The following is a 26,527-nucleotide window of genomic DNA, read 5'->3' as shown; positions in this document are numbered from 1 at the left end:
AAACTGTATTCTTAAAGACTGCAAAAAAAAATTTACAATCCATACTGATAAAACTGTTTTCATAGCCTGCCTTTTAACGTTATTGCTCATCTAGATGAAAAGGTTATCAAAGTAGGACTTTAATGAAGTATGGATTTTCTGGGCACCCTCCTTAGAATTGATTTGTAGGTTAAAGGAACCTGCTTTTTTTCTAGTTACATTATTATATATTTGTAAGTGAACAGATTCTGACCCTCCTATATACAGATGGCAGTGTTGGTTTCTCTGTCTATTTCAGAATTATTCCATTGATGGATTTTTCCTGGCCGTTCAGTATGGTTTCTCTCTTATGTGGCCAGAAATGATGTTTCTGAGGGAGAAGTAAATAGGATTAGGAAATGCCGTCTGTGGCCAAGGAGATGAGCACAGCAAAGCTAACTCTTCAGACTGGAGTACTGCTCCACAGCCTCAGGTGGTGGACTTGACCCTGGACAAGCAAGCTAAGAGGGTGGATCCATGGGTCCGAACTGATCATTTGTCATTCATTGACCTGGAATATCGTAGTTTACAAGGGAGACCCTCTAATTTCAAGGATAACATTTCTAATTTCCTTTATGGAAAGTGATGTATTATCTGAGATGATCTAAGATGATCTATAGAAAATGAAGTTAGGTACCATGCGTGGCTAAAAGCCAAAAATCTAGTTGGAACAACTGTCTTCTCAAACATACTTATAGATCATTTAAGATTTTACAGTCGTGGGAAGTTGCTGTATAACAAAGGGAGTTCAACTCGAGGATGGATGATGCCTTAGAGGACTGGGATGGGGAGGGTGGGGGGGAGTCGAGGGAGGGAGGGAACACGGGGATATGTGTATAAAAACAGATGATTGAACTTGGTGTACCCCCAAAAAATAATAAATAAATAAAATTAAAAATATATATATAGAAGAAATATAATAAAATATTATTAATAAATGCATGTCCATTTGATAACAAAAAAAAGATTTTACGGTCATTCTGCAGGAGAAAGATTTAAAATCAAATGGATGTGAACAAGAGAGAGACAATGCAAAAAGGAACGTAAGTGACGATGGCTTGCGTTCTAAGGTTTCCTGAACGGTGTAGATTCTTATTTTTATGTAGTATGCAAGTATTTTCAGCTGGAACGCCTAACGGTATCACTGATTATTTTGTACCTTTGTGTACCAACTGTCAGGCGTACTACCGCTCCTTGCAATAAATCTGGGACTTATTCTCTGTAACTTCCACTGTTATTTTCTTCATTTTGGATTTGAGTAACTTACCCATGATTATACACCGAAGACCAGTTACAGTTAGAATCTACATATTTTTAACTCTCATTATTGTATAATTTTCACTTAGTTACACTGTCTTTCATAACAACTGAGGCAAGGAAAATAGAAAGGTCATTGGTTGTGGGTTCTTTTATCCTCTTTTAAAAACTAAACATGATCTAGAAGGGAAAAAAAAAGAAATTTCAGGATTAATAAGTGAATATGTTTTAATTGAAAAGCAAAATATTAACCTCAAATTGCATGGTAGCTGCCCACAAAGAAGGCTTGAGGATTTTAATAGAATGACTGTGAAATAGAAGGAGGGTATGAGGATCTGCACTGTGCTCAAATCGGTGGCTTCCTTCAATGATTCCAACTTAGAATCATCCTTTGTGGAAAGAAATGAAATCCATTGGGAATGCCAATAACTGTGAATCAGCACTTGGGTAACTATTTAGGTTAACCTTGATTGACAGTCTAAAAGAGCTACCATTTGATCAGGCCTGTAAAATTCATGCTTGCAAGTTGACATCTCAGATTGAAAGAATAATCATTGATTGAATCAGTCTTCTAAATGCACAAATATAAAAATGGAAAACAGCTATCACTCTTTGGTTTGGAAGGAAAATATCAATAAAAACATATACAAAGAGTGAGAAGTGGTTGAAGGAAATTGGGTGGGCATGGTCGCCTATAAGAGATCATCCTTCAGTTACAGATGAAAAATGGGAGTGGCTTGGCAATGGTGTTAAATATGTGAGAAGGGCTGACACTTATTCCATGAAACTCCAGTTGAATCTCAGACCAGTGGGTGGAATGTACAAGGAGGCCAACCTACGGGAGATAATCAGGGTCTTAATATATTTGAGGCACCCACCCAGAAACTAACCACCTTTCAGACTGTTTTGGGAAGGGATACAGGCACCCAAGTGACAGACGGTACCCGACTCCCCGGATCTCTCCACTAACAACATTCATTTATACTTCCTGATGCTCCTGGGTCCTTAAATCTTTGCTATTCTTGCTGTATTTTGTTTTAACTTTTTAAAAACTTATTTTATTGAATTGGAGTTGATTTACAATGTTGTGTTAATTTCTGCTGTACAGCAAAGTGATTCAGATATATATATATATACATATATATATATATACACATACACACACACACACTCATTCTTTTCCGTTGTGGTTTATCGCAGCATATTGAATGTAGTTTCCTGTGCTATACAGTAGGACCTTGTTGTTTATCCATTTTATATATAATAGTTTTATTTTGCTGCATTTTGAATCTGGGCAGTTAGTATGATTTATATGATCCTCCTCTCTCCCCCGAATTATTTTCTTCTCTACTGTTTTGGAGTATGTGAAGGTGACACTTCATACTAGGCTGCCTTTAGATAGCACATGCTTCCTTTGGTTCTGTGAATTTTATTGTTGCCAGTTCAGATTCTTCTTATTGTTACGCTTTGTGGAAACACTCTTTTAAAACACTGGGTAGCAGAAGAGTGAAGATTCTGCTTTATGGTTTTAGATTTTTGGAATGGGAAAAAATTACACTTTTTGATTCATAGAAGTGTAAGTTCATGGATAAATATTTTTAGTGTTAGACCCACGGTCCTGTGTCAACGTTCACCTAACAATAAGCTAAGAAAATAACTGCTTGGAAATGCCAGTGGAAATGCTACTCATGTTCCTCTTGGTTTGCAAATGCTTACTGGTCTTACTTGAAGGCATACGCTATAAAGTCAGCCATTGCTGTCACGGTGCCACAAGTTCAACATCTCTGGACCCCAGAGTAGGTAGTAGTGGTTAACAAAAAGCTCAGCAGTATTTTTTACAGACCAAGTCGTCATGCTGTACTCTATAATTTTATTCTTGGAAGCATAGAGAGTGTTTACAATATGGTGTCTTTCTAGGATCAGAATAGTGAAAAAAAAAAAAAAAAGGAAAAATATCCAAACATCTTTGCATGGCAATGATGGCATTACTGGTGTGTTTAATAAAACCTTTATTGGTACATTTTCCGGTATGGTGGCATTGGCAGAAACGGTCCCCCTTTGGATTTGGAGCTCAGCAGCTGATGAAATACAGTAAACATTAATTTGGAATGGGCTGCCAGTTTTGGAAAGCCAGGTGACATTTTATTATATTTGTACCGAGCAGGGGCTGTGTCCCATACTGCTGTAGCTTCCGCTGTCAGAGGCTTAGCTGGCATTATGGAAAAAAAAAATGGCAGGCCTGAGAATCTTATCCCCTGAAATGAAAGTCGAATGCCAAATTGAAATTCCTGTAGGATTTCCGATAGCAATGGGGGAATTGAGAAGCCCACAATTAAGCATATGGGCATTAAGATAATTGTCAGATCTGTTGGCGGACATGATAGAAGACAGATGGGTACGAATCAGTGCGCTCCACTGCAGCACCCTGGGAGACAATTTGACGTTTTACCTGCCTGAGCTACTCTGCCGTATTTGTCACTGGATGTACAGCACGGCATCTTACTGAGTGTTAAGTGTTTTTTGCTGGGTACTCTAGGTGCATGTGTGGTCCTTCAGCGCCCTCTAGTGAAATGCATTTGGGAGTATTGTTTTTCAAAGGCTAAGTCTCCCTTCATTGGGTCCTTGCTGCCCCTGGAAGTAGCTGTCGCACCTCTGATTTCCACTAAATTCTGTGGTTCCTCTCGTCCTTTCAGGTTGGGGCTCATCGTGAAGATGGTGTGGCCCTGAGGGGCAGCCATTCTCTTGTCCCAAACCAGGTGCCAGTTCCACAGCTTCCTGTCCAGTCTGCAACGTCCCCTGATTTGAACCCACCCCAGGACCCTTACAGAGGTAGGTCCGCCTCAGGGGGCGCTTCTGACCTCCCTGAAACAGTAGATCCTGTGTGGATCCCATGCTTACTTGGCATTCATCCCTCAGGAAGCACTGGCAGATCACCAAGAATCCATTTTGGTACCAAGATGGTAAGTAAATGGGAAAGGATTTCGAACATAGCTGGGTAATTATGTTTCTTCAGGAACTGTTTTCCTCCAGCATCCTCTGAAATCCTGCTCCTATTTCAGCAGGGAATGAGACCACAGACTGATGAGAGGAAATGTGATTTTAGCTATTTCCACATTGCGCTCATTCAGATCCTTTAATGTGGTTAGTTCTAGCCTGACAATGATGTTTTCAAATGAAGAGGAAGGAAGGAAATGGTTTTTGTTGCTTAAGATGGAAGGAAATGTAGGTACATTTGAAAAATGGAACTTGGTCGGTTGATTTTTGCTCTTGAGTCAGCAAGCCCTGTCCCGGTTGCCTTATACCGCTGGCTCCTTTCGGCTTTCCGGCACCCTAGGTAGCTGTGCCGCAGGACAAGACCTGGGTCCCGGGGTCCTTGTGCGACTGGCTGGCCAGGTGACCCGAAAATGCTTACATAACATCTCATTCCCCTCATGTTGAGAATAAAAATGATAACATTGCCATGAGAATGAATACATAGAAGCATTTGCCCACCTGTTAAGCACTGTAGGAATCTGAGTGTTGATTATATACGTGAGTATGCCTGTCCATTTTATCAACAGATAAAGCGTAATACTTTGATGGCCCTTTCTGTTAAAGAGCCTTTGCGTTTCCTTTCTGTGTCCTAGATCAACACTTCTTCATGTGCACAGACATGACCTGAGGATCTTGTTAAAATGCCAATTCTGAATCAGTCGGTCTGGGGTCCTGCTTTCTGATGGGCTCCCAGGGAATAAGGATGCTCCTAGTCCACTGACCCGATTTTAAGTGACAAGGTTCTGGACTACGATTACAAATAGAAGGAAATACTAAACAGACATGTTTCTACCTTAGAAATAAATGATTACATTAGCGTCACGTTTTAAAATACATTGTGATCTTGGAAAGTTGAGCAGTGGTAGAGCTAGAAATGTCTTCGTTGATCAGTAACTGCTTTCTATATGTACCATTTTTAAATGCTGATTACTCCTCGAGGATAAGAGAAGCCTCATTTCAGAATATCATTAGGGTATCTATTGAAGTCTTGACTGTACATATTTAGCGTACTCCCTGGGAATTATATTTTAAGGACATTTTTCTATTAAATCATTGCATATGGAAGAAACTCAATATAATAGCTGATATTTACTTGGGTTCTTAATCAGAACATTGAGGTGTGTGATTTTCATGATTATGATTTTCATTGCAATTAAGTTGATGTTTTGTAGACAGTGAAATTACCATCTACTCCAAAAGATTGCAAAATAGAATTTAACCTCAGAGCCAATGCAGGGAAAACTTGTTTCTGCAGGTGCGTTTTTGAAACTTCACCAAAGACTGTGAAAAAAGTGACAGATCACACAGTTCGGCAGTCTGAACTGTATAGCTGGCAGCTCTCCAGTCTGGGGTGTGTGCATGTCTGCACCACGAGGCTTTGGTGGCCATGTCACCTGGTCTCTCTTTTTTTTTTCTGCAGGCATGCCACCAGGATTGCAGGGCCAGAGTGTCTCCTCCGGCAGCTCTGAGATCAAATCTGACGACGAGGGCGACGAAAACCTGCAAGACACGAAATCTTCCGAGGACAAGAAATTAGATGACGACAAGAAGGATATCAAATCCATTACTAGGTCAAGATCTAGGTAACAGTATATAATACTGTCGCTTCATTTAATTCCTTTATTGGACTTTGATGAAGTGAACAGAACAGGAAGAAACTATTCAGTTTTTTCCTGGCAGGTAAATCTGCAGCTGAAAAGAAAATGAAAAGGCTTGCTCTAGAGGTACGGAAGTATCGTTTGAGATACCTGTACTCTAGGAAAGCCGAACGTGTCTTTGCATTTATGAATTTGGACCCAGTGCTAATAATGACACAGCAAAAACAATTTGTCACAGATTCAAAAGCAAGCAGTCGATTTGTAAAACTATACTTATTCTACAAATTTGGTCAGAAATGTTCTTTCGACAATATTTCTAAAAAGAGATCTTAGCACTATTGAAAGCTCAATTGATGTATGTGCAACTGTAATTTTTTTCTTACCTCGGAAGTGAGAAAGGACTGATTTCCCAGCTTTATTCTAAACATGTTGATATATATATAAGAGCAATACCTAAAGTGCTCGTTTTTTTTCTTTTGGGTACTCCCTTCTACAGAAAATGCAACTGCAGGAAAGATAGGTTCTGGTTGGTTTTCTTAAGTCCCTGATATCTTTAAATTAGAATCTGTCTCCTTGAATTTTAATCTGAGCATCAGATGGGGTTTTTTTGCATATCATGACACCCATGTTCTTTGCCTCAGTTCCCTTGGATAGTTTTTATTTGCAAATTAAATGAATTGTTGTAAGGTGGTACCTCCCGTTTAAAGGCTATCATTCTCAAGGTTATAAGGTCCTTTAGGAATTAAGGACATACTGCCTTTTCATACTGCCTTTATAGTTAATGAGATGAATTTTATTACAAGGTTCTACCAGTTTCAAGAATTCTGGAAGCTTCTAGCTTATCCCTTTTCACCATTGCTACAGAGTTTCCTGACTCTTGGCCACTTGCCAAAGAGGGCCTTTCACAGCCTTACCAGCTTCTCTGTTCGTTCAGTCAGCTCTTGGTAACTTAACTAGTGGCCATAAGGCATGCATATTAATGGATTCTTTGAAGTTTCAGTACAACATTTTAACTGGCTGTTAAGAACCTTCTTGTTTCAAACGGTCACTCTTTTGACATTTACTTAGGCCTCCAAAACTTGTGTTGTAAGGCACGGCTTTCCAAGTCGAGGCAGTTTTCTTAGTATAACCAATTTATTTATAAGTAGATAACCAATTCTTGTTTGTTATTGGCCTGAATACCCTTGGAAAACAAATTCCCATTTTCAGGCCCACTTTGGAAAAGGCATGGCACCTGTTTGATGTGTAAAAACATTACCCAAATTTTTAACTTCAGGACGGGACCAGCAGAAACTCGACTCTGTTCTCTTTTTGCTTATTATGTCCTATTTGTGTGGTGGAATGTGGGCATGAATTAATAGTAATCTTGATTTCCTTGGCATCAGCAGAGGTCATGAGTGGGAGAGAGAGGGAGCAGCAAAGGAAGTGAGGAAGGAGAATCAGATGGTGGAGAAAGAGAGCACTTTCCGACGGGTTCAGTGCAGTTGCGCGTTCACCAGCACACGTCCAGGGCAGGCAGTCCCATCTGGAAGGGAGTTTAACCTACGGGAAGAAGAGCCAAGTCTTACAGCATCTTTCTTTGGTGTCTGCCTCCCTTACAAGTGTTCTTAGCTTACTTACGTCATCTTTATGAGCAGCATGTGCTGTAACCCAAGAATCCACTCCATTTCTGATTGACCGGGGCTTCTCCACTGTAGCGGACCCTTGCTGCAATTAGGAAGTTACCCAGAGATTCTCCACAGTGGAAGCTTCAGAGCCATACATTTTAAGCCAGTACTCACTAAGTGTGCATTGAATTGAGTGGATAACTTCCCACGTGTTTCTCCAGCTCTGAAAGGTTGTGATTAACATGTTTATTCTGTGAGCCTTTCAGATTAGTGGAATTTTAAAGTAGAGACTCACCTCGATGGTCCTTGGGGTCAGTGCTCGGATCTCTAGGTGACATCCTTACAGGTGGTCACCTCCATATTTTTTCTTGACATGAAACTCTATTGCTTTTGAGTGAAGTTTACTTCATTTTTTATATCTCTCATACTCAAAAAAGGTTCTTGCTCATGTTAATTCAGACTATTCCCCTGGGGGTTCTTTGTTCTATTCTGCTTTCCTGAGGCATTTCCCACACCACTCTTTTTCACATGATTGCCCAGGAATTATTTGAAGCTTTGATGCCATGAAATATTTCTGATATGACATGCTTTCCAGGTGGCTCATCGTCCTATTTGTCCCCCATTCAAAAGTTTCTAATTTGTCAGTGTGACACCCAGAAACAGAAGTTATCTTCCCTTTCCAGACTCCTGGCTCCAACCATGCCTTTGATGTGAATCATATAATATTTCTATTCTCACAGTCAGAGATGAGCTTTGGGGCTTCATTTTTGACTCACAATGAGATCGTGGGCATTGATAACCAGTAAATGTCTGGGTTGGGTTGGATTAGGTTTGTTTTGCCTAGAACCCATGTCAACTCACGTTTCCCCAGCTTGTCTGTGAATGATAAACATCAGCAATGTTGAAGGCCGTGGAGATGATGTTTTTCTAACCTTTCTATTTAATACATGGAAAAAGCGAGACTCAGATACATTAAGTGGACTGACAGAGCTTTCCAAGCTGGTTAATAGACAACAGGCCCTCGTGTTCACTCCCATTGCTCTGTTGACTTGAATGTAGGACCTTCTTAATCCTATTTGAGCTGCATCGTCTTAACCTATCCACATCATTTTTCAATCCCTTGTTCTTCCTCAGGTTTCAGATGTCACAATATGAAAGGGCTTTTTTTATTATTATTTATTTATTTATTGGCTGTGTTGGGTCTTCATTGCTGCACGTGGGCTTTCTCTAGTTGCAGTGAGCGGGGGCTACTCTTCATTGTGGTGCATGGGCTCCTCATTGCAGTGGCTTCTCTTGTTGTGGAGCACAGGCTGTAGGTGCGCAGGCTTCAGTAGCTGTGGCACGTGGACTCAGTAGTTGTGGCTCACAGGCTCTAGAGCACAGGCTCAGTAGTTGTGGCGCATGGACGTAGTTGCTCCGTGGCATGTGGGATCTTCCTGGACCAGGGATCGAACCCTTGTCCCCTGCATTGGCAGGCGGATTCTTAACCACTGTGCCACCTAGGAAGTCCCTGAAAGTTTTTTTTTAAAAAGCAACTTTAGTCTGAAATGCTTTCTGAATTGTGGTCCTGAAATGTAGCTTGAGCTGAAGTTGACTGTGCTCCGCTTTGCAGTGCGAAGCCTTGGGGGTGAAAACTGTGTTTTCCCTTTTGCTCCCCTCCATCCATATGGTGCACTCAGGGCCCCAACTTGAACCTCTCCTGTTGGGTTTGGGTTTCATATCCGGGAGACACCAAATGTCTGGCGTAGGGACTGTCACAGCCACCTAAAGCAACGCCGAGTCCAGGTGGAGGGAAAATTCTGCCAAGGACAAGAGCTTGAGATGGAAAAGTTCCCTGAAGACTCAGGAAGAAAACAAAAGGAATTTAGAAACCGTGTTTTTCCCCACCCCATTAGAAAATGTCGCATTTTGCCTTTTGTCCCGCAGCAATAATGATGACGAGGACCTGACACCGGAGCAGAAGGCGGAGCGGGAGAAGGAGCGAAGGATGGCCAACAATGCCCGGGAGCGCCTGCGGGTCCGTGACATCAACGAGGCGTTCAAGGAGCTGGGCCGCATGGTGCAGCTGCACCTCAAGAGTGACAAGCCCCAGACCAAGCTCCTGATCCTGCACCAGGCCGTGGCCGTCATCCTCAGCCTGGAGCAGCAAGTGCGAGGTCAGTGCCAGCCCTCCAGCCTCCATGCAGAGGTCACGGTCGCACGTGGCTGGAGAGAGCAGAGATGCTCTCGCAGCCTTGAGCAGGAGCAGAGAGTAGACTCTTAGGCATCCTTCAGAATCATTGTTTCAGTCTCATCTAAATCTACGAGGCAGCTCCCCTTTCTCCTGTAATTCAAGTCCTGGGATTTTTCTCATAACTGAGACTGCCTTAGGACGTTTCCACAGGTCCTCTCAGTAATCAGAGCTGAGTATATTTGCTTTACCAGCTTTCTTAGACTGTAAAACGGCTGCACAGTTTCACCAGGCAGTTTGACTGTTACTAGCCACTGAGCAAATGAATCGCAGTAGTGTGCATTCTCCTAACCAGTCCTCTTGTTCTGGAAGGTAGAAACTGAGAGAAAGGATCAGCAGACCCGCAGGCTGCCCTGGGCCGGAAGCCTGGGCGTGACCTTGATGCTCTTGTGCTTTTCTCTTCCACAGAAAGAAATCTGAACCCGAAAGCCGCGTGTCTGAAAAGAAGGGAAGAGGAGAAGGTGTCCTCGGAGCCACCCCCGCTCTCCTTGGCAGGGCCCCACCCTGGCATGGGAGACGCGTCCAATCACATGGGACAGATGTAAAAGGGCAAGTTTGTTTTCAGCCATTTCTGAAAGCGTTCCTTTGTGACTCTCACCAAGGCATCAGCCATGAAAACCATATTTGACCCAAATTCACAGATTTTTCTCCCCCCCGGAAAAAAAAGTTAAAAAAATAAAAGCTTTCCTCCTTCTGTTATAAACGTATTAATTCAAAACGTATTAATTCATCTTTCTTTCTTCTTTCTCAGGTCCAAGTTGCCACATTGCTTCATTAATACAAGAGACCACTTCCTTAACAGCTGTATTATCGTAAACCCACATAAACACTTCTCCTTAACCCCTTTTTTTGTAACATAAGACAAGTCTGAGTAGTTATGAATCACAGACGCAAGAGGTTTCAGCATTCCCAATGATCAAAAAACCGAAAAACAAACAAAAAAAAAAAAGAAAGAAAAAAAGTGCAACTTGGGGGACGACTCTCTTTAACATATCATTCAGAATGTTCAAAGCAGTATGTGCAGGCTGAGATGCAGCCCAGAGACTGAATGGCAATCTTTCCACACTGTGGAACAATGCATTTGTGCCTAAACTTCTTTTGGAAAAAAAAAATATATAATTAATTTGTAAGTCTGAAAAAAAAATATTTAATTTAAAAAAAAATTGTAAACTTGCAATAATGAAAAAGTGTACTTCTGAAGAAAACGACATGACCATTTTTGTTGGTATTCAAGTCAGCTAGTGTTTATAATTACCGGATATCGAATAAGGGAAGCTCGGCTGCCCTCGTAACAAAACCAGCAAACATCCTGATGACAGCGAAGTGATGACATTAGCCATTCCTTAGGGTAGGAGGAACAGATGGATCTTATAGACCTATGACAAATATATATATAAATATATATATAAATATATATTAAAAATTTAGTGACTATGGTAAGCTTTTGTTCATTTGTTTCAGACTTTTTTCTCCTGTAAAAAAATAGTACTGATTAACTTTTTTAAAAGAAAGATTTTACTGTAAATATGGGTTTTTTTCCCCCTTTTTTTGGTCTCATTTCTGTCCCTCTCCCCGGTTTGTTCTTGTAACCTGTAGTGCCAACTCTGCTTCTGGAGGGCTGGTGCAGGATGAAATGCTGACCCTGATGTTGCTTTTCATTCATAAATAAGTAGAAAGTTGTTTCTTCCGTCTTTTGGGAACACAGGACTTAAAAGTCACATCATGTGTAGATATTAAAAAGCAGCATTACCAAGACATGGCAAAAAGAGTTTGTCTGAATTGTAATGTTGCGTTTGTGACCCTCTTCTGGGATTTTCAGAGGTACAAGGTTAGAATGCTACAATGTTACCACTGTGCCTTCCAATGTTTATATCATCGGAAACATAACATAATCAAAGTGGCTGTGATTTAACAAAATGATTAAAGTGTTACCTACATGTGTAGCCGAAGTAGTGTGCAGTGAGGTGTTTCTGAATACATGGTCAGATTTTTGGAAAAAAACAAAAACAAAAAAAAACAAGTAAAGTTCAACAACCATCCAATGAGGAAATTGCAAGTAGTGTGACAGAGCTGATTGATTTTCTTGCTTTCTTGATTTTTTTTTTCAAAATGGGTTTACTAAGATATAGATGACTTAACTGCCTCCTCCTTCATCTGGAAAAAAAAATGCCAATATTCAATCATCATGCAGCATTATAACAAGCCTTATAAGTCCTAAAGCATTAAGTTGCACTTTCTTGAGGAGGGGTAGTGCAGTATTTCTCTGGCCAGTATGAATGAAGTTTATACTTAACATATTTGATAGAAACATAGATCAAGCTGTGGCACAGCAACTCATCAGATAGCTAGCTTTGACGTCTGGGCACAATTGAACCAACTTCCATCGTGAATCTTTATAATGATTGACTTTGGTGTATAGTGCAGTAAAGAAATAGTGCTCCTAGTTAAGTCTTTGTCAGCATCCTTTTGTCTCTAACTCGTTTCTATTTTTAAAGCCACACAATCTTGGCATGTATTAAGAAAAAAAAAAATCCCTTGTTGAAGTAGTTTTTCCACCTATCAGCACTGAGTAAATGCCATAAACCCATCGAAATGGTCTAAATGTTCCATCTGTTCTCCTGTTTTGCCAGTTATATAGTAATGAAATACATTTGTAAATTTTATGCAACAAATGGCAAACGTATCATTATTTTGAAATTGTGTATGTAAAAGTTATATTTTTACATGTAGACTCTTGTTATTATGTGTTTTAATACATTGTATTGGTTTTTGTTCCTTTTTTTTTAAATGGTGTGGTTTAAAAACCATCTCATTGAAATGAAATAGTGAGCTACAAGAATCTGAATTTTATGTTCATTTCTGAAAATGTAAGAACAAATAAGATAGTTACCACGTGGTCATCTTTTACAAACCCATAAACATTTTGATTAGCTGTGTGTGTGTGTTGAAAACTGTAAATATGTTCAGTAGTGATAAAACTAAAATACTTTGATTTGTTGATAAGTTCCTAAAATGTGGAGGTGGATTAAAACCTTAGAATAGCAGAAATCAGACTTCATGAAAAGTTATTTTGAGGCTTCCCTGTGAAAATGGACAAACAAAGGGGCTCAAAGAAGGGCATGGAAGACAATATTGTATACTCTCCCCTCCTCCTGAATAATGGAAACTGTGTGTACTTGTACCCTCAGTATGTTGAAGATTTCCTTTTAGTGGTACATTCTGCACTCATTTTGTATACTCTATCAAGGCGGGTATCCCTAGGAACAATATTATATAGGAAGCAGGTATCCTCTGATCACATTCAGGATAAGTGTATAGAAGAAAATACAATATGGTGTTTACTCTTTAGGGAACTGGAAACACTTCCTGCATTGATGTACATTTTAAGATTGGCACTTTTGATACATGTTATCATCAAGGTGCTTTCATAGAGCTGATTTAAAAGTTTTTCAAATCTGTAAACAAAGCAAAAAAATTAAATTGTAGTTCTTGGATTATTTTTTAAATTGGTGCTTTATATTTTGTTCTCACTCAAACAGAGTAAAAGCTGCAATTTATTGTTCACCAGCTTTGATGCATTCATTAATCAGTCATGTAATACCTCTATTGTGGAATTCCCTTTGGAAATAAGCGAAAAACTTTCTAACGGCCACCAAAAGCTGCTCACTACTTTTTGCTTGGTGGAGAAACACCTGCACCCATCCATATTCATTGGGTTGTATCCCCATTTAAAAAAAAAAAAAAAAAAAGATGAAAGGAAATGTGGCCTTTTTACTGTGTTTTTTTCTTGTTGTTTTATAATTATCAAACCCAGGTAAGATATTGGTATCCTGCGCTGGATTTTCGATTGCAATTTAGCAGAAGACAGGATTAAAGTACTATACAGAAATTTCCTAAGGGTCCATACTACTCTATGTATATGATGAGACAGGCTGGGGATCTGTTTAAGAGACTTGGACTTTAAAAGCAACTTGGAACAGTTGATCCACCTCCACATTCAAGTAATTTATGAATATGCAGAATAGGGATCTGTTCATCTAGACATTTTTCCCATTTGTCTTCTGTGTAGCTGCAAGGAACACTAATGTTTATACAACTGTCAGTCCACCCAGTAATGCAACTGGTTCTGATTCAGTCTTCCGATTCCTTTTTGTGTTTCGCTTTTTCCTAATTCTTGATTTTTTTTTTTTTTTTTTTTTTTTTTTTTGGTGATCTTTATTTTGATGAGGGGTGGGGGGGGGGGGGTGGGGAGGGTGTTGAACCAAGACTTGGGGTTAAGAGGATTTTCGTCTTGGATCCAACAGGCAGAATACGATCTGTGTCCAAAAGTGAACTTGAGTCAGGAATGAAACGATTTCAGCATAAACAAGCACAAAAATTTAGTCTGCTGGCTGACTGGAAACAAAAAAGTCAAGATGGAATATGAGGAATTCCAACACAATGGGGCACCAAGGCCTTTAGGCCTCTCTTTTTATTTTGCTTTGGTTCTGTTTGTTTTTCTTTAGAGACATGCTCTTTCTCATGGGACTTGAAGTGGACTCATCTTTGTGCAGTGCTGGTTTTGCCATACTCATTTCAAGTATTATAGACATATGTAATGGTGAAAATATATGAACTGTGGCCTTTTTCATTCTTGTTACTTGTGATGCAATTAAGTGAAGATAAGAAAAAAAAAAAAAGCAGAGATTTACCATGTATCAGTGCCTGGCTTTTTGTTATAAAGCTTTGTTTGTCTAGTGCTCTTTTTGCTATAAAATAGACTGTAGTACACCCTAGTAGGAAAAAAAAACTAAATTTAAAAATAAAAAATATATTTGGCTTATTTTTCGCAGGAGCAATCCTTTTATACCATGAATATTACAAAAAAAAATTGTCAGATTCTGAATATTTCTTCTTTGTAGATTTTTGGAATCATTATGAGTAAAAGTTTGTTACTTTATTTTACTATTTAAAAGATGTTATTTTACCATGTGTTACTGAGATGAAATTGTATGGTAGCTTTTTTTGTTTGTTTTTTGTTTTTGTTTTTGTTTTTAGTTGTAGGTCGCAGCGGGGAAATTTTTTGCGACTGTACACATAGCTGCAGCATTAAAAACTAAAAAAAAATTGTTAAAAAAAGAAAAAAAGGGAAAACATTTCAAAAAAAAAAGATAAACAGTTACACCTTGTTTTCAATGTGTGGCTGAGTGCCTCGATTTTTTCATGTTTTTGGTGTATTTCTGATTTGTAGAAGTGTCCAAACAGGTTGTGTGCTGGAGTTCCTTCAAGACAAAAACAAACCCAGCTTGGTCTAGGCCATTACCTGTTTCCCATCTGTAGTTATTCGATGAAGTCATGTACATGACCGTTCTGTAGCAATAAATGTGCCATTTTTATAAACTGTTTCTGACACTTGTTTCATTTCATTTTGCATTGTCCATATAGCTCTGATTCTCTGCTGTAAGTAAAACCGCGTCTAGATTTCATTTTCCAAGTGTTGGAGGTTTGACAGCTTAACAAACAAAACATTCAAAAAAAAAAAATCACAAAAACAAATTGAAAAGCAAAGCACATGACTGACCAAGGAAGAGATGCCCTTAATGAAAATGGAACAAGATGCATGCAAAACAAAAAGAAAACTGTCTAGAGGATTAACTAATTGAAGGAATCTAATTAATGTACGTGTAACACAGAAGCTATGCATTTGAAGAGCTTTGAACTGCACCATTGTTGCCAGTGTTTTCGGCTGGGCTGCAGCTTGCCTAAGTCAAGTCAGCCTTAAATTTTTGGATCAGTTGGTCGATTATTTGGCAGAACCTCCTCAGCTAGATCTTTTCAGTCAAAAATCTGAGATGATTTCTTTTGTATCACTTTGTGAAGAGCTGTTGATAACCACAATTAATATTCCACTGTATTGACGCCTTCTCAAACTACCCACCCCGCTACTTCTGGTTGACTGTTGACTATTAATCCAGATGTAAACAACCAGATGGGCTTTTTTCTAACCTGTACAAACTGATGTGTGTCAACTATGATGGGAGGGGGAAAAATGTACAGATTAAAATTATTCAGTGTTATGTACTGTAAGTTAATATTTTTGTAGAATGGACATCAATCTCTTTTGCAAAACTTGGAGGCTGTTTCAACATTGCATTGTAGAAATGTAAAGTAATGTATGCAATGGAAGGAAAGCCCGTGGTTAGATAAGCGCTTCATCACAAAATGTTCTAAATTCGGTACGTGATATTTGGGGATGTCTTCATATCGCTCTTGTACTTTTTCTAATGGGGTTTAGTGACTAGTTTACCTGAAGGAAAATGTGATAACGCCATTTGGTTCACATGTGAAATGCCCTCCATAGCCAAATGTTGGGGTTTTTTTTGTTTGTTTTTTCTTTTTGGTTGGATTGTTTGCAGATATTTAAATTTTATGAAATTTCCAAAGATTTTGGTTGATAAGGCTTTTTCCTTCTAAATGATTTGAGATGTTCTTATGTTCTTACTGTGTGTTTTAAATATAGATAAAAGAGCCACAAGCATTTAGTCTTTTAGTATTATATTTGATCATCTCACTATTATAAAAAAAGGGGGAAAATAAGCTTGGGCATCACTTCAGTGTTTCTTATTCAGTCTATTAATATGTTTTATTTAAAAGGACCATATTAAACATGAAACTCTGACTGGTTCATTTTTCAAGGGAAAGTTAAATTGCTGGAGAAACTAAAATAGTATCCAAAAGTAAAGAAGGTCCCAATAATGTTAGAAACAAAGAGAGAAGGATCACCCAAAGGAGTTAAAACAGACAATCATTTTTAGTCTCATAACCATTCATATAAGACCCAGTGAAGTTTTTATTCTAGGCTTTAAGTATAAACCACCTTTCTCTTGACGAACAACCTAAAACATTTCATTTGTAAGCCACTTTAAAGAAAAGCATGAGACCGACAAAAAGAACTAGTACGTTTCCCATATCAAATCACCCCAGGATCATACATTTAAATTGCACTTGGGCCCCTTAAAGCTATGCCAACCACAAGCTCTCACAGTCAACAAGCCATGCTCCTCCTTCAAACTAGTTACAAGGCCACATGCTCACCTGTCATGGCCAGTGTTACAAAGAACATAGCCAGTTTGGAAAGCACTAGAAGGGCAAGAAGAGCCAAAGTCACATTGGTTTTCCTGAGGGATCCTTTACATTGAGAAGGTTTGTTGAACAAATGTGGCCTCAAGAGAAAATCCTCAAGCCTTCAGGAAAGGAAGACTCAGTGCCACAGCTGGGAGAAAACACTAGTTATAAGCATGCGTGCCTCGAGGTGCAGCCCTAGAAATATGTTGGGAGCTATGGGTTCGAAACAGTCAAATCAACCAACCAGCCATCATCCAGGTATTTATATGTACGCCAGACCTTAAGATGATGAGTCTGTGCCTAAGTACGGCAAGTGTCATAGTTTAGGGGTTTTGCTTTGAAAGATGTGTCTCTAAAGCAGGGCTTCTTAACATTTTTGAGTTGTGTAGGCTTTGAAGGTGAATGAACCCACTCCATACGAAAAAGGACATATATGAAGGTCAAGGTCACATGCAGCTTTAAGGAGCTCATGAATCTCTAGAGTCTAGGCGTAGACATTTGAGATACTTGTTCATGGATCCTAGGTTAAGAATATCCAGCATATGGTAACTAAAGCTGCAGGGCTTGAAAAACTAGAGCAATCCCATTTTACCTTGACCCAGATGGCTGAGCCTAACCAGAACTAGACTGGTGTCTGGCTTTTCTGGGTAAAAGAAAGACCCTTTGTGCAACACAGAAAAATAATACAATCCTCATTCACATCTGTTACGCTATATTTAGAAGTCAAATGGCTTTGGTGTTGGCATGAATGTTCTTGTAAGAGGAAGCAGAACCTTGCCAAGTGCAAAGTGAAAATGCTCATGCGGAATCAGACCTGCTGGCTTGAGGTTTCTGATGGTAACCAGCCCATGGGTGAGGAACTCTTTTGTTCTTGAGCAAAAAATGACCAAATTTTGAAGAACAGGACAACTTGATTTTTGTAAGGATTTCTTTTACTTTGCATAATCTTGATCTGTGAGTTGGGTGAGGCCATTTTAAAGGTGAGGAAGTGAAGGCCAAGTGACATGCTCCAGCCCTCATCCTGACTGTCCAGTAGTCCCTGCACTGGCCAACCTCCCTCAAATGACAGGTCTGACTCCACGTTTTAACATGATCCTACCTCCCACCCCACCCCCGCCTCCCCCAACGCACCCCCCCCCCCCAGCTTCATCCAGTTCCAGCTCCACTTTTTATTTGTTTTGCTATTATCTTTGCTACTGCCTTTTCATGGGCTTTTTTTTTTTTTTCTAACAGGAGCATTTCTAAATTTCTCTGCAGTTCTCATTTTCAACTTTATTCTACAAATTGTTCAGCTATAACTAGATGTGAGAATGTTTGTGCAGTAAGAGACTGCTAGCCAAACTAAAATGTGCACTCTGGCCCACTTTTTCTAAAATAAACTTTCTATTCGGGAATAATTTTAGATTTACAGAACAGTTGCAAAGATAATACACAGCATTCCCATATACCCTTCACCAAGTTTCCCCTCAGGGTAAAATGTTGCATAACCATGGTACATTTGTCAAAACTAAGAAATTAACATTGGTGCAGTCATCCGTTGGTATCCGCAGGGGGATTAGTTTCAGAAGCGCCTGTGGATACCCAAATCCATGGATGCTCAAGTTCCTTATATGAAATGGTGGAGTGCATTCGGCCCTTTGTATCCATGGATTCAGCGTCCGCGGATACAGAGGGCTAACTGTACTTTAATTGAATTTCACCAGTTTCCCACTCGTGTCATTTTTCTGTTCCGGAATCCAATCCAGGATCCTCTTTTCGCTGTAGTCAAGCTCACTTTGAGTTTGAATGCTAATACAGGCAGCATAATTGGAGTCTGTACAGCATCGTATGGTCCAGGGTCTTAGGGAAGTGAGTTGCTGCCCAACTGAACTACGTGCGTAAAAGATTGACGCACCTTTTACAATTCTTCCCGTTTATTGCCTTCTCTCAAAAATCCCTCCCTCTTTGACAACGGGTATTGAACAGTAAGAAGAAGACAGGAAGGACCTGAAAGGGAATGAGGGGAGACCTACATCAGGCACAAACTGAATAAATGGTGAATCATACATGGTTCATGGTTCATTGCTGCATTTGTTACTGAGTGCCGATCAGGTCAAAAGCACCAAGGGAACTTGAAGGGAACCATCTCTGCCTTTAAGAAGTCCAGTACAACAGAGGCATCTGTCTGACCAACAGCAGTTGCCTTGAGGCAGGAGCAAAGCAGGCTGGGAGTGGTGGAGAGAGCCGCTGGGGTGGTTCAGGAGCCGAGAGGACATTTGTAAAAGTGACCTTGAGGTGGGAGGTGTGCTTTGACCATCAGAGTAGATCATGGATTTAAGACAATGGCAAGGCTTTCTGCACAGTAAAGTAGACAGATAGGAGCAGCTTCAACATGACAATGCATTTTTCAAATGGTCATCACTTTCCCATCTCCCAAACCATACCTGGAAATCTGTGGCTGACCTTTTTGATCTGTGGAATTATTCTGGGTTTCCCTATGGGTGAGGAGGAATGAAAGGAACCACAGCCTTCCATTTGTTTACTCTAAGGACCTGAAGGCGAATCTAGATCAGCCTGCAGATTTTACAGAGAAGGAGAATGAGGTCTTGAGCTCAGCTGTATTCTCACCTTTCATACAACTCTAGTGTCCTGACTCCCGCCCTAAGGATGCTTTGCAATAGGCCGTTCTATCAGCACAATGACACTGTTTGTCTTCCAGAAGCCCACAACCCAAGAGCGTGTGTAAGGAACTGAAACAAAACAAACTAATGGGGGAGGTGTAGGCCTAAACTGAAGACTGCTGGGGTGTCACTGATGATTGGAAGGATGCTGGAGAGTGGAACAAGGCGGGGGTGGGGGGATTGGGGGGGAGGATTCAATATTAGAAGACTTTACGAAGGAGGTAAAAAGCTGTAGGGAATGAAAAGGATGCAATTTGGTGTCTACACCATTCTAGCTGGTGAGAACTGTGGGCCTCTGAGTCAGGATGGCGTTAAGAATGGATCCACAACGTGTGGTAAACAAAGGATGTCTGGATGCCTGTGGACTGAGGCAATCCTGTCTTTCCTGTTTTATTCATTTCTACCAAGCCTTGTTCTAAAAGGCTTTTGAAGTCACACTGACAATCATTAATAGCAATAAGATGAGAAAAGCTTTCCTTTCCTTCCCATTGCCACCAGTGTAAGCTAACTGATCAGGACTTTAACTTCATAATACTGCTTATAAGATATGTGGTATTGAACTAGACACTTAACCTCATCACTACCCTCACCTGTGAAATAGGAGTAATAGTACGTACATCTGGGAGTAAATACTACAAAGTATGTGGTATGCTTTCCCCAGTGCTGGCACATAGAAAATGTCAGTGCACTACATAGAGGTTGTATGGCATGTAAATATTTATACATCCATGCTCCAATCATAGTCTGCATTGGCCTCTATTTGCATGTCCTTTCCCCTCCCCCCAGTTCTTCCCTCATAGGTGGGAAGAATCATCTGGTCCTTCTGTGCCTCTTTCCAGAATCTACTGTGACTTCCCATTTTCTCTTGCAATTAATGGAACTCCTACATAAATAGTCTAAGAAAAATCTGCAAATAGAAGGAGCTATCCTGTAAGAAATATGTTTAAGCAGAAGCTCAACCTAATGACAGCTCTGGTTCCAAAATGACAGCACTTCCACAAACGTTATTTAATTTAGCCTCATGGCTGACCTAAGAAATCAGTGTTATCATCCATGTCTTAGAAAGAAAGCGAGTGAGGCTTTGAGGGCTGTGGTCAGCACAAGTAACCAAGGGCAATGTCATCAGAGGCAAACTCAGGTCTGTTTGATGTTGAGGCCCATGGAGTTTTCAGCCTCCCACAGCTGTCTGGAGTTGGGAGGGATTCATTGGCTGGATTACAGGATGTCTGATGTCCTTTCTAATTCAGAACATGGGTCCACTTGTGGGATTGCAGGCTAGCCCTCCCTAATGATGTTCTTCTTGCTGTGCCCACTTCTGTAGACTTTCCACAACCGCACAACCCAGAACCCCAAGAGCTTGCCAATCCCTGAGACTTCACTCTTCCCAGGGGCCCTTCTCTTTATCTTTAACACATCGTTTCCATTGTCTGGCTTCTGCTTAAGATCATTCCATCACCTAAAAACAAAACCAAACCCCAGAAAACAAAAACAAAACAAAACAACAACGACAAAAAAACAAACAGCTTAATAACATCTGGGGATCATAGATTAAAACCACAGTGTTGGGTACTAGGGAGAAAACAAACTTGTTACCACAAGAACCTTAAAATCTCTTGCAGATATAAAGCATACAAACAAGCACAAATGAAAAGAGAAACAAATGGAATTTTTGAGCACTACTTTTAGACCCTAACGAGCACAAAAAGCATATATCTCAAAGAACTAACTCATAAAAAATAATAAAAGACAGCATTTCTCTCCTCTAAAACCAGTTTGTGCTTTATTTTATTTAATCCACAGAATTCTGTTAGCTGAGTGCTGTTATGATTTCCATATCACAGATGAAAAAATTGAGGCGTAGAGGAACTATTAGTTAAAAGGCCGAGGGGTGATATTGGAAGCTAGGCCATCTGACCTAGCTTTCAGATCCCGAAGTCCGTCAAAATTTGCTGTGTGATATATAGAGGCTAGAATTAATAAGCAACTTATTTTCACAGTAACTCAATGAGATTTCCTGAGAAATACGAGGCCCAAAGATATTACATTATGTTATTAAGATCGTGCTTCCGGTCAATGACCAAGATGGGATTTATTTTTTTCTTTAGATCTTTATTGCAGTATACTGGCTTTACAATGTTGTGCTAATTTCTGCTGTACAACAAAGCAAATCAGCTGTATTTATACATATATCCCCATATGCCCTCCTTCTTGAGCCTCGCTCCCAACCCCCCATCCCACCCCTCTAGGTCATCATGAAGCCTGGACGCATCGAGCTGATCTCCCTGTGCTATGTAGGGAGAGAGCACACTAGCTGCCTATTTTACAGTTGGTAGTGTGTATATGTCAATGCTACTCTGTCACTTCATCCCAGCTTCCCCTTCCCCCACCACCTCCTCAAGTTAGTTCTCTACGTCTGCATCTTTGCCCTGCCACTGGGCTCATCAGCACTGTTTGTTTAGATTCCATATATCCGTGTTAGCATACAGTATTTGTTTTTCTCTCCCTGACTTACCAAGATGGGATTTAAATGCAGAAACATCTACCACCAAATTCTGCATTTAGTGCCCTAGACCACACTGTCCTTCAAAAGAACGACGCAAAAGTAAATACAGGAGAGCACATATTACAGGCTCTGGCCAAAGGAGGGTATCTTTGTGAAAAGAGCAGGAAGAGTTAATCCCCAGAAACACCCAGTGCAAGAAAGCATTTAATAAAGATGTGTTCATGTATCCCTTCTGCCAGCACTTAGAGCAATTTCCAAGTTCCTCTTTCTGAATTGCTTGAGGGCAGACAGCTCATGGCCCAGCCTGGAGGAAAAGCAAGTCTCCTCACAACTGATCCAGGGAACGTTCCAAGAGAAATGTTTAATTTGATGCCCCACTATTATCCAATTTTAATAGGTCACTGCAGCCTGTAACTAGACGGATCAAATGTTTACGTTTCTCAAACCACTGATGAGCACCTGCTGAGTGCGTGCTGGGTATGCAACAGGGATCAAGGTGTAACCTCCCCTAAGAAGGCGACTGTCTTGGGAGGAGAGATGCTGGGTGGAAGGCGACAGACACAGAAGTGGGGAGAGAGGGCTGGGCTGGGCTGGGCTGGGCTGGTCACGATCTTGGGTGGAGGGGAGTAGGAGTGGGAAGAAGTGAAATGTGTGATAGTGGAGATGTAATCGTGGAGATGTGGTTTGAGAGTCCAGAGGAGGTGCTATAGGAAGGGGGACCCCTTCCAGGGCCCGAGAGGGGGCTCTTGTCTAACACCCGGAAATGAATTGTCCGAGGAGACACACGTGCTGGCAAAAGCAAGAGACTTTATTTGGAAGGGGTGCATGGGCGGAGAGCAGGCAAGTAAGGGAACCCAGGTGAACTGCTCTGTCATGTGGCTCACAGTCTCAGGTTTTATGGTGATGGGATTAGTTTCTGAGTTGTCTCTGGCCAGTCATTCTGACTCAAGGTCCTTCCTGGCAGCATGCACATCATCACTCAGCCAGGATGGATTCCAGTGAGGAGGATGCTGGGAGGTTGGTAGGACATATGAACGGGTGTCTCCTCTCTCCTTTTGACCTTTCCCGAATTCTTCCGGTTGGTGGTAGCTTGTTAGTTCCTTGTTCCTTACCAGGACCTCCTGTTGTAAGATAACTCAGGCAAATGGCTGCTATCTTGCCTGGCCAGGGCAGGCGGTTTCAGTCAGTGGCTCCCCCAAGAGAGGGACTGGGGATCAAGGAAGCAGAATGTTGCTAGAAAAAACTTCTCAATGAAAATAGCAATTGAAATTAATCCTTGGGACCAAGAAAGAAATTTCCATACAAGAAAAGAAAGGAAGAAAATTGAAGGTAAAATGTGATACTGCACATTCCATTCTTGGAACACCAAGCAATTCCAAACAACTTAATAGTAGAAACAGGGTGTACATGATGTGAGCACAGCAGGAGGTGGGCGGGGTTCTTGACACCAATAAAGAATTTGGACTGTCCTGTGGACAATGGGGAACCACTGAGGAATTTAAGTAGAGAAACCATTGGATGAGTTTTGCATTCTGGAAGCCCCGCAGCCCCATGATTGTGGTGCTGTGTGAGGAAGGCGTCTATTGGCAGAATATTCACACCATTGAAGTTAGGGACAAGAGCTGCCCTGGGTTCAGCCCACCCGCATCTCCAGCTCAGGAAGCAGATTCTAGCTGTTTTTGCTCTTTCTGGAAGATACCCAGCGTGTGGACTGAAAGCATCATGGATGTGAAGGTGATCTGGCTGCGACATCTGTCACCCCACTGGTCGCCAGGACTGGACTAAAAGCATCAGCTTCAGGAGCAGTGGGCTTACGGAGAATAGCTTAATCAGCTCCCCGGAGAGCGTTCCTGAAAAACAGAATATTAGTGATGAGTTCTATGAACGGGTTCTGCACCTAATGGAATTAGTTCTCTGATCTGATTAGATTTAAAGGCTTTGATGACCCTGTTTCCAGCAAGAAGGGGCACTGGTAGTCCATAGCACACAATGGCAAAGCTGTTACTCAAATTATCACTCGTACGTACCTGTAGTCAAGCGCCAATAGGAGGCAAGGCTCTAAATGACCAGGGGATTCCTGGCACAGGATGTTTTAGTCAAAATAAGCAGTACACTGGGTTAGGCTGATCATTTCTAACTGCACTGCAGAACTTGGGGAAAAGAAAATGGTGAACTAAAGGCTTTAAATGCCCAGCTCAACCTGAACATAAGGAATCTGAAAGCTTCTGCTACTGCCCTGAAAGAAATGTTTCTCCTGCAGCTGAAAGGTTTTGAAACTGAGCAGGGCCCTGGGGCCCTGGGGCATGCAGGCCTTTTTTTGTCCCCCAGTTCCTGTAGGCAAGACTCCAGCCCCCTGACCTTCCCTGAGTTCCAAAGCTCAGATTCAAACCATTGCTAATCGAGGGAGGAACAGCCAAGAAACCCCCAGAGGCAAGATTAAAGGGCCCAGAGAAACTCATCAAGATTAGGAAACCCACCACCGGAGAGGAGGTTAAAGGCGTGCAGTCCCTACACACACCCTATTCTTATAAGAGACCCCACCCTTGAAGCATTGTTATAAAACCCTTCATCACGTCCTCTGGGGTTGGGACACCTAGGTTTTGGGGGCAGAAGCCCTCTATGTCCCCCTTTGCCTGGAAAAGTAATAAAGCTATCCTTTCCTTCTTCACCCAAAACTCTGTCTCTGAGATTTAATTTGGCACTGGTGTACAGAGAGGCTGAGTTTTTGGCATCCGTTTTATTTGAAAAAAAACAGTCTAATCTTGCAGGTGATTGAATTGCAAAGTAAACTGAAATTCCAACCTGCAGTCAGGGTCTCTTTTGTTAAAGTTAGGGCATTGATTGGGAGGGGATGGGGTCATGAAAATTGGAATGGGGACTTAATGGGATGGAGACATTCTGATGAAGCTAGGGACTTTTTTTTTTTTAGGGACTTTAAAAAAAATTTATTTTACTTATTTATTTTCTTTGGTTGTGTTGGGTCTTAGTTGTGGCATCTGGGATCTTTGTTGAGGCATGTGCGATCTTTTGTTGTGGTGTGCGGGCTTCTCTCTAGTTGCAGCGCGCGGGTTTTCTCTCTCTAGTTGTGGCATGTAGGCTCCAGGGCACGTGGGCTCTGTAGTTTGCGGCACATGAGCTCTCTTGTTGAGGCGCGGGAGCTTAGTTGCCCAGCAGCATGTGGGATCTCAGTTCCCTGGCCAGGGATCGAACCCCTGTCCCCTGCATTGGAAAGCAGATTCTTTACCACTGGACCACCAGGGAAGTCCCAAAGCTAGGGATTTTGAACTCTTAATTTCTGCCAAGCTTTCCAAGGCAGTAGAAGTGGTCCTTCCACCCCTGCTGAGGAGGTTCGTCATCCCTTGCCTGGAGAACTTATAGTGGCCTCCCTTGAGGAAGTTGCCTTGAAGGCATTGCTCATCCTCAGGATCTAATTGTACCACCTCTTTTGCTTCTAGACCTATAACCAGACTCAAATTCCAGGTGTCCTCGAAGGTACAAAGCATGGCCCATAAGGAAGTATAACACACACCAAAAGAATCTGATAATTTTGTCCAACTATATCGATGGAAACCTGGGGAGTACATGTGGGAAAACATCATAAGGGTGCAGGATCAAGGAGGAAGGAATATATAATCAAATGTATTGCTAGGAGCTCACTAAGCAGAGAATCCAAAGTCAATGTTTAAGCTCAGGAGGCCAGGAATGGCTCCAACCGTTTGCTAGGCTGGTTGCCTGAAACGTGGACTCCAAGTTGACCTACTCTAAATGAAGTTCAAATGGTAGAACGTCTTGGTATCCTACAAAGGAAGGTACCTAAAAGCTTAGGGAGATTGGAACGCTAGAGTGGATTTATCATGTAAGATCTGTTTACCTACTCTGGGAGGGTCCAGAGGACATGATCTTCACTGCAGCATTGAGAGATGAATCCTGGGGCAAGTCCCCCACCCCCAGCATCCCTATCAGAATGGGCATGACAGGAGACAAGGTGTCAGGAGCCAGGTGTGGGCACTGAACTGCTACAGGCGAGATGGGCATGGTCACTAGAAGAGACAACAGAGCCAAAGCAGTAATCAGAACAGTCTGATTCAGATAGAGCTATGATGTTGGCTAGTTGATTGGGGTGTCCCCAGAAGAGAAATAGATGGGCAGTCTGCTAAATTCTTACTTGATCTGTGTAAGTGGAAGTCTGAGTTGAATCACCAAAACTCATAGCCACTCAATTCCCAAATCTGAACCAGTTCATAGACCCAGAGGAGGGACTGGCCACATTGCCTGAATGTACACCACCCGTCTTCCTCCAAGCCCTCTCCAAAGGGACTTTTGGCCATTTAGCAGAGTGACTGTGCATTGAGGAAGGAGAAATAATCAGACTTTTAGGGTATTACTGGACACTGGCTTTGAACTGATGTTAATTCCTGAAGACCTAAAATAACATTGCAAAATAACACTATGAAATTTTGGAAAATTTGTATCTATTGCTCTGAGGTTGACAACTGCCCAATACTTGAAAGGTTTTT

General features: G+C 41.2%; 1 protein-coding gene across 18 annotated transcripts in view; it reads left to right on the top strand.

Annotated features, from left to right (window-relative positions):
* TCF4 (transcription factor 4) overlaps nucleotides 1-13,944 on the top strand; it is a 354,349-nt gene extending 340,405 nt beyond the window's left edge. For 11 of the 18 annotated variants that reach the window (XM_057698758.1, XM_057698762.1, XM_057698768.1 and 8 more), the window contains 5 exons: nucleotides 3,969-4,104; nucleotides 5,729-5,891; nucleotides 9,440-9,669; nucleotides 10,152-10,292; nucleotides 10,495-13,944. In XM_057698758.1, the coding sequence (XP_057554741.1) occupies nucleotides 3,969-4,104; nucleotides 5,729-5,891; nucleotides 9,440-9,669; nucleotides 10,152-10,288 (666 nt within the window). In that variant the 3' untranslated portion in view covers nucleotides 10,289-10,292; nucleotides 10,495-13,944. Of the gene's footprint in view, nucleotides 1-3,968; nucleotides 4,105-5,728; nucleotides 5,896-9,439; nucleotides 9,670-10,151; nucleotides 10,293-10,494 lie in introns of those variants that run through there. The other 7 variants (XM_057698765.1, XM_057698770.1, XM_057698764.1 and 4 more) reach the window with 2 other exon arrangements.
* The last annotated feature ends 12,583 nt before the right edge of the window (nucleotides 13,945-26,527 follow it).

The sequence above is a fragment of the Hippopotamus amphibius genome, chromosome 11, assembly GCF_030028045.1.
Source record: "Hippopotamus amphibius kiboko isolate mHipAmp2 chromosome 11, mHipAmp2.hap2, whole genome shotgun sequence".
Lineage (NCBI taxonomy): Eukaryota > Metazoa > Chordata > Mammalia > Artiodactyla > Hippopotamidae > Hippopotamus > Hippopotamus amphibius.
The sequence above is the reverse complement of the archived record's forward strand: the minus strand, read 5'-3'. Positions and strand labels throughout refer to the sequence as shown.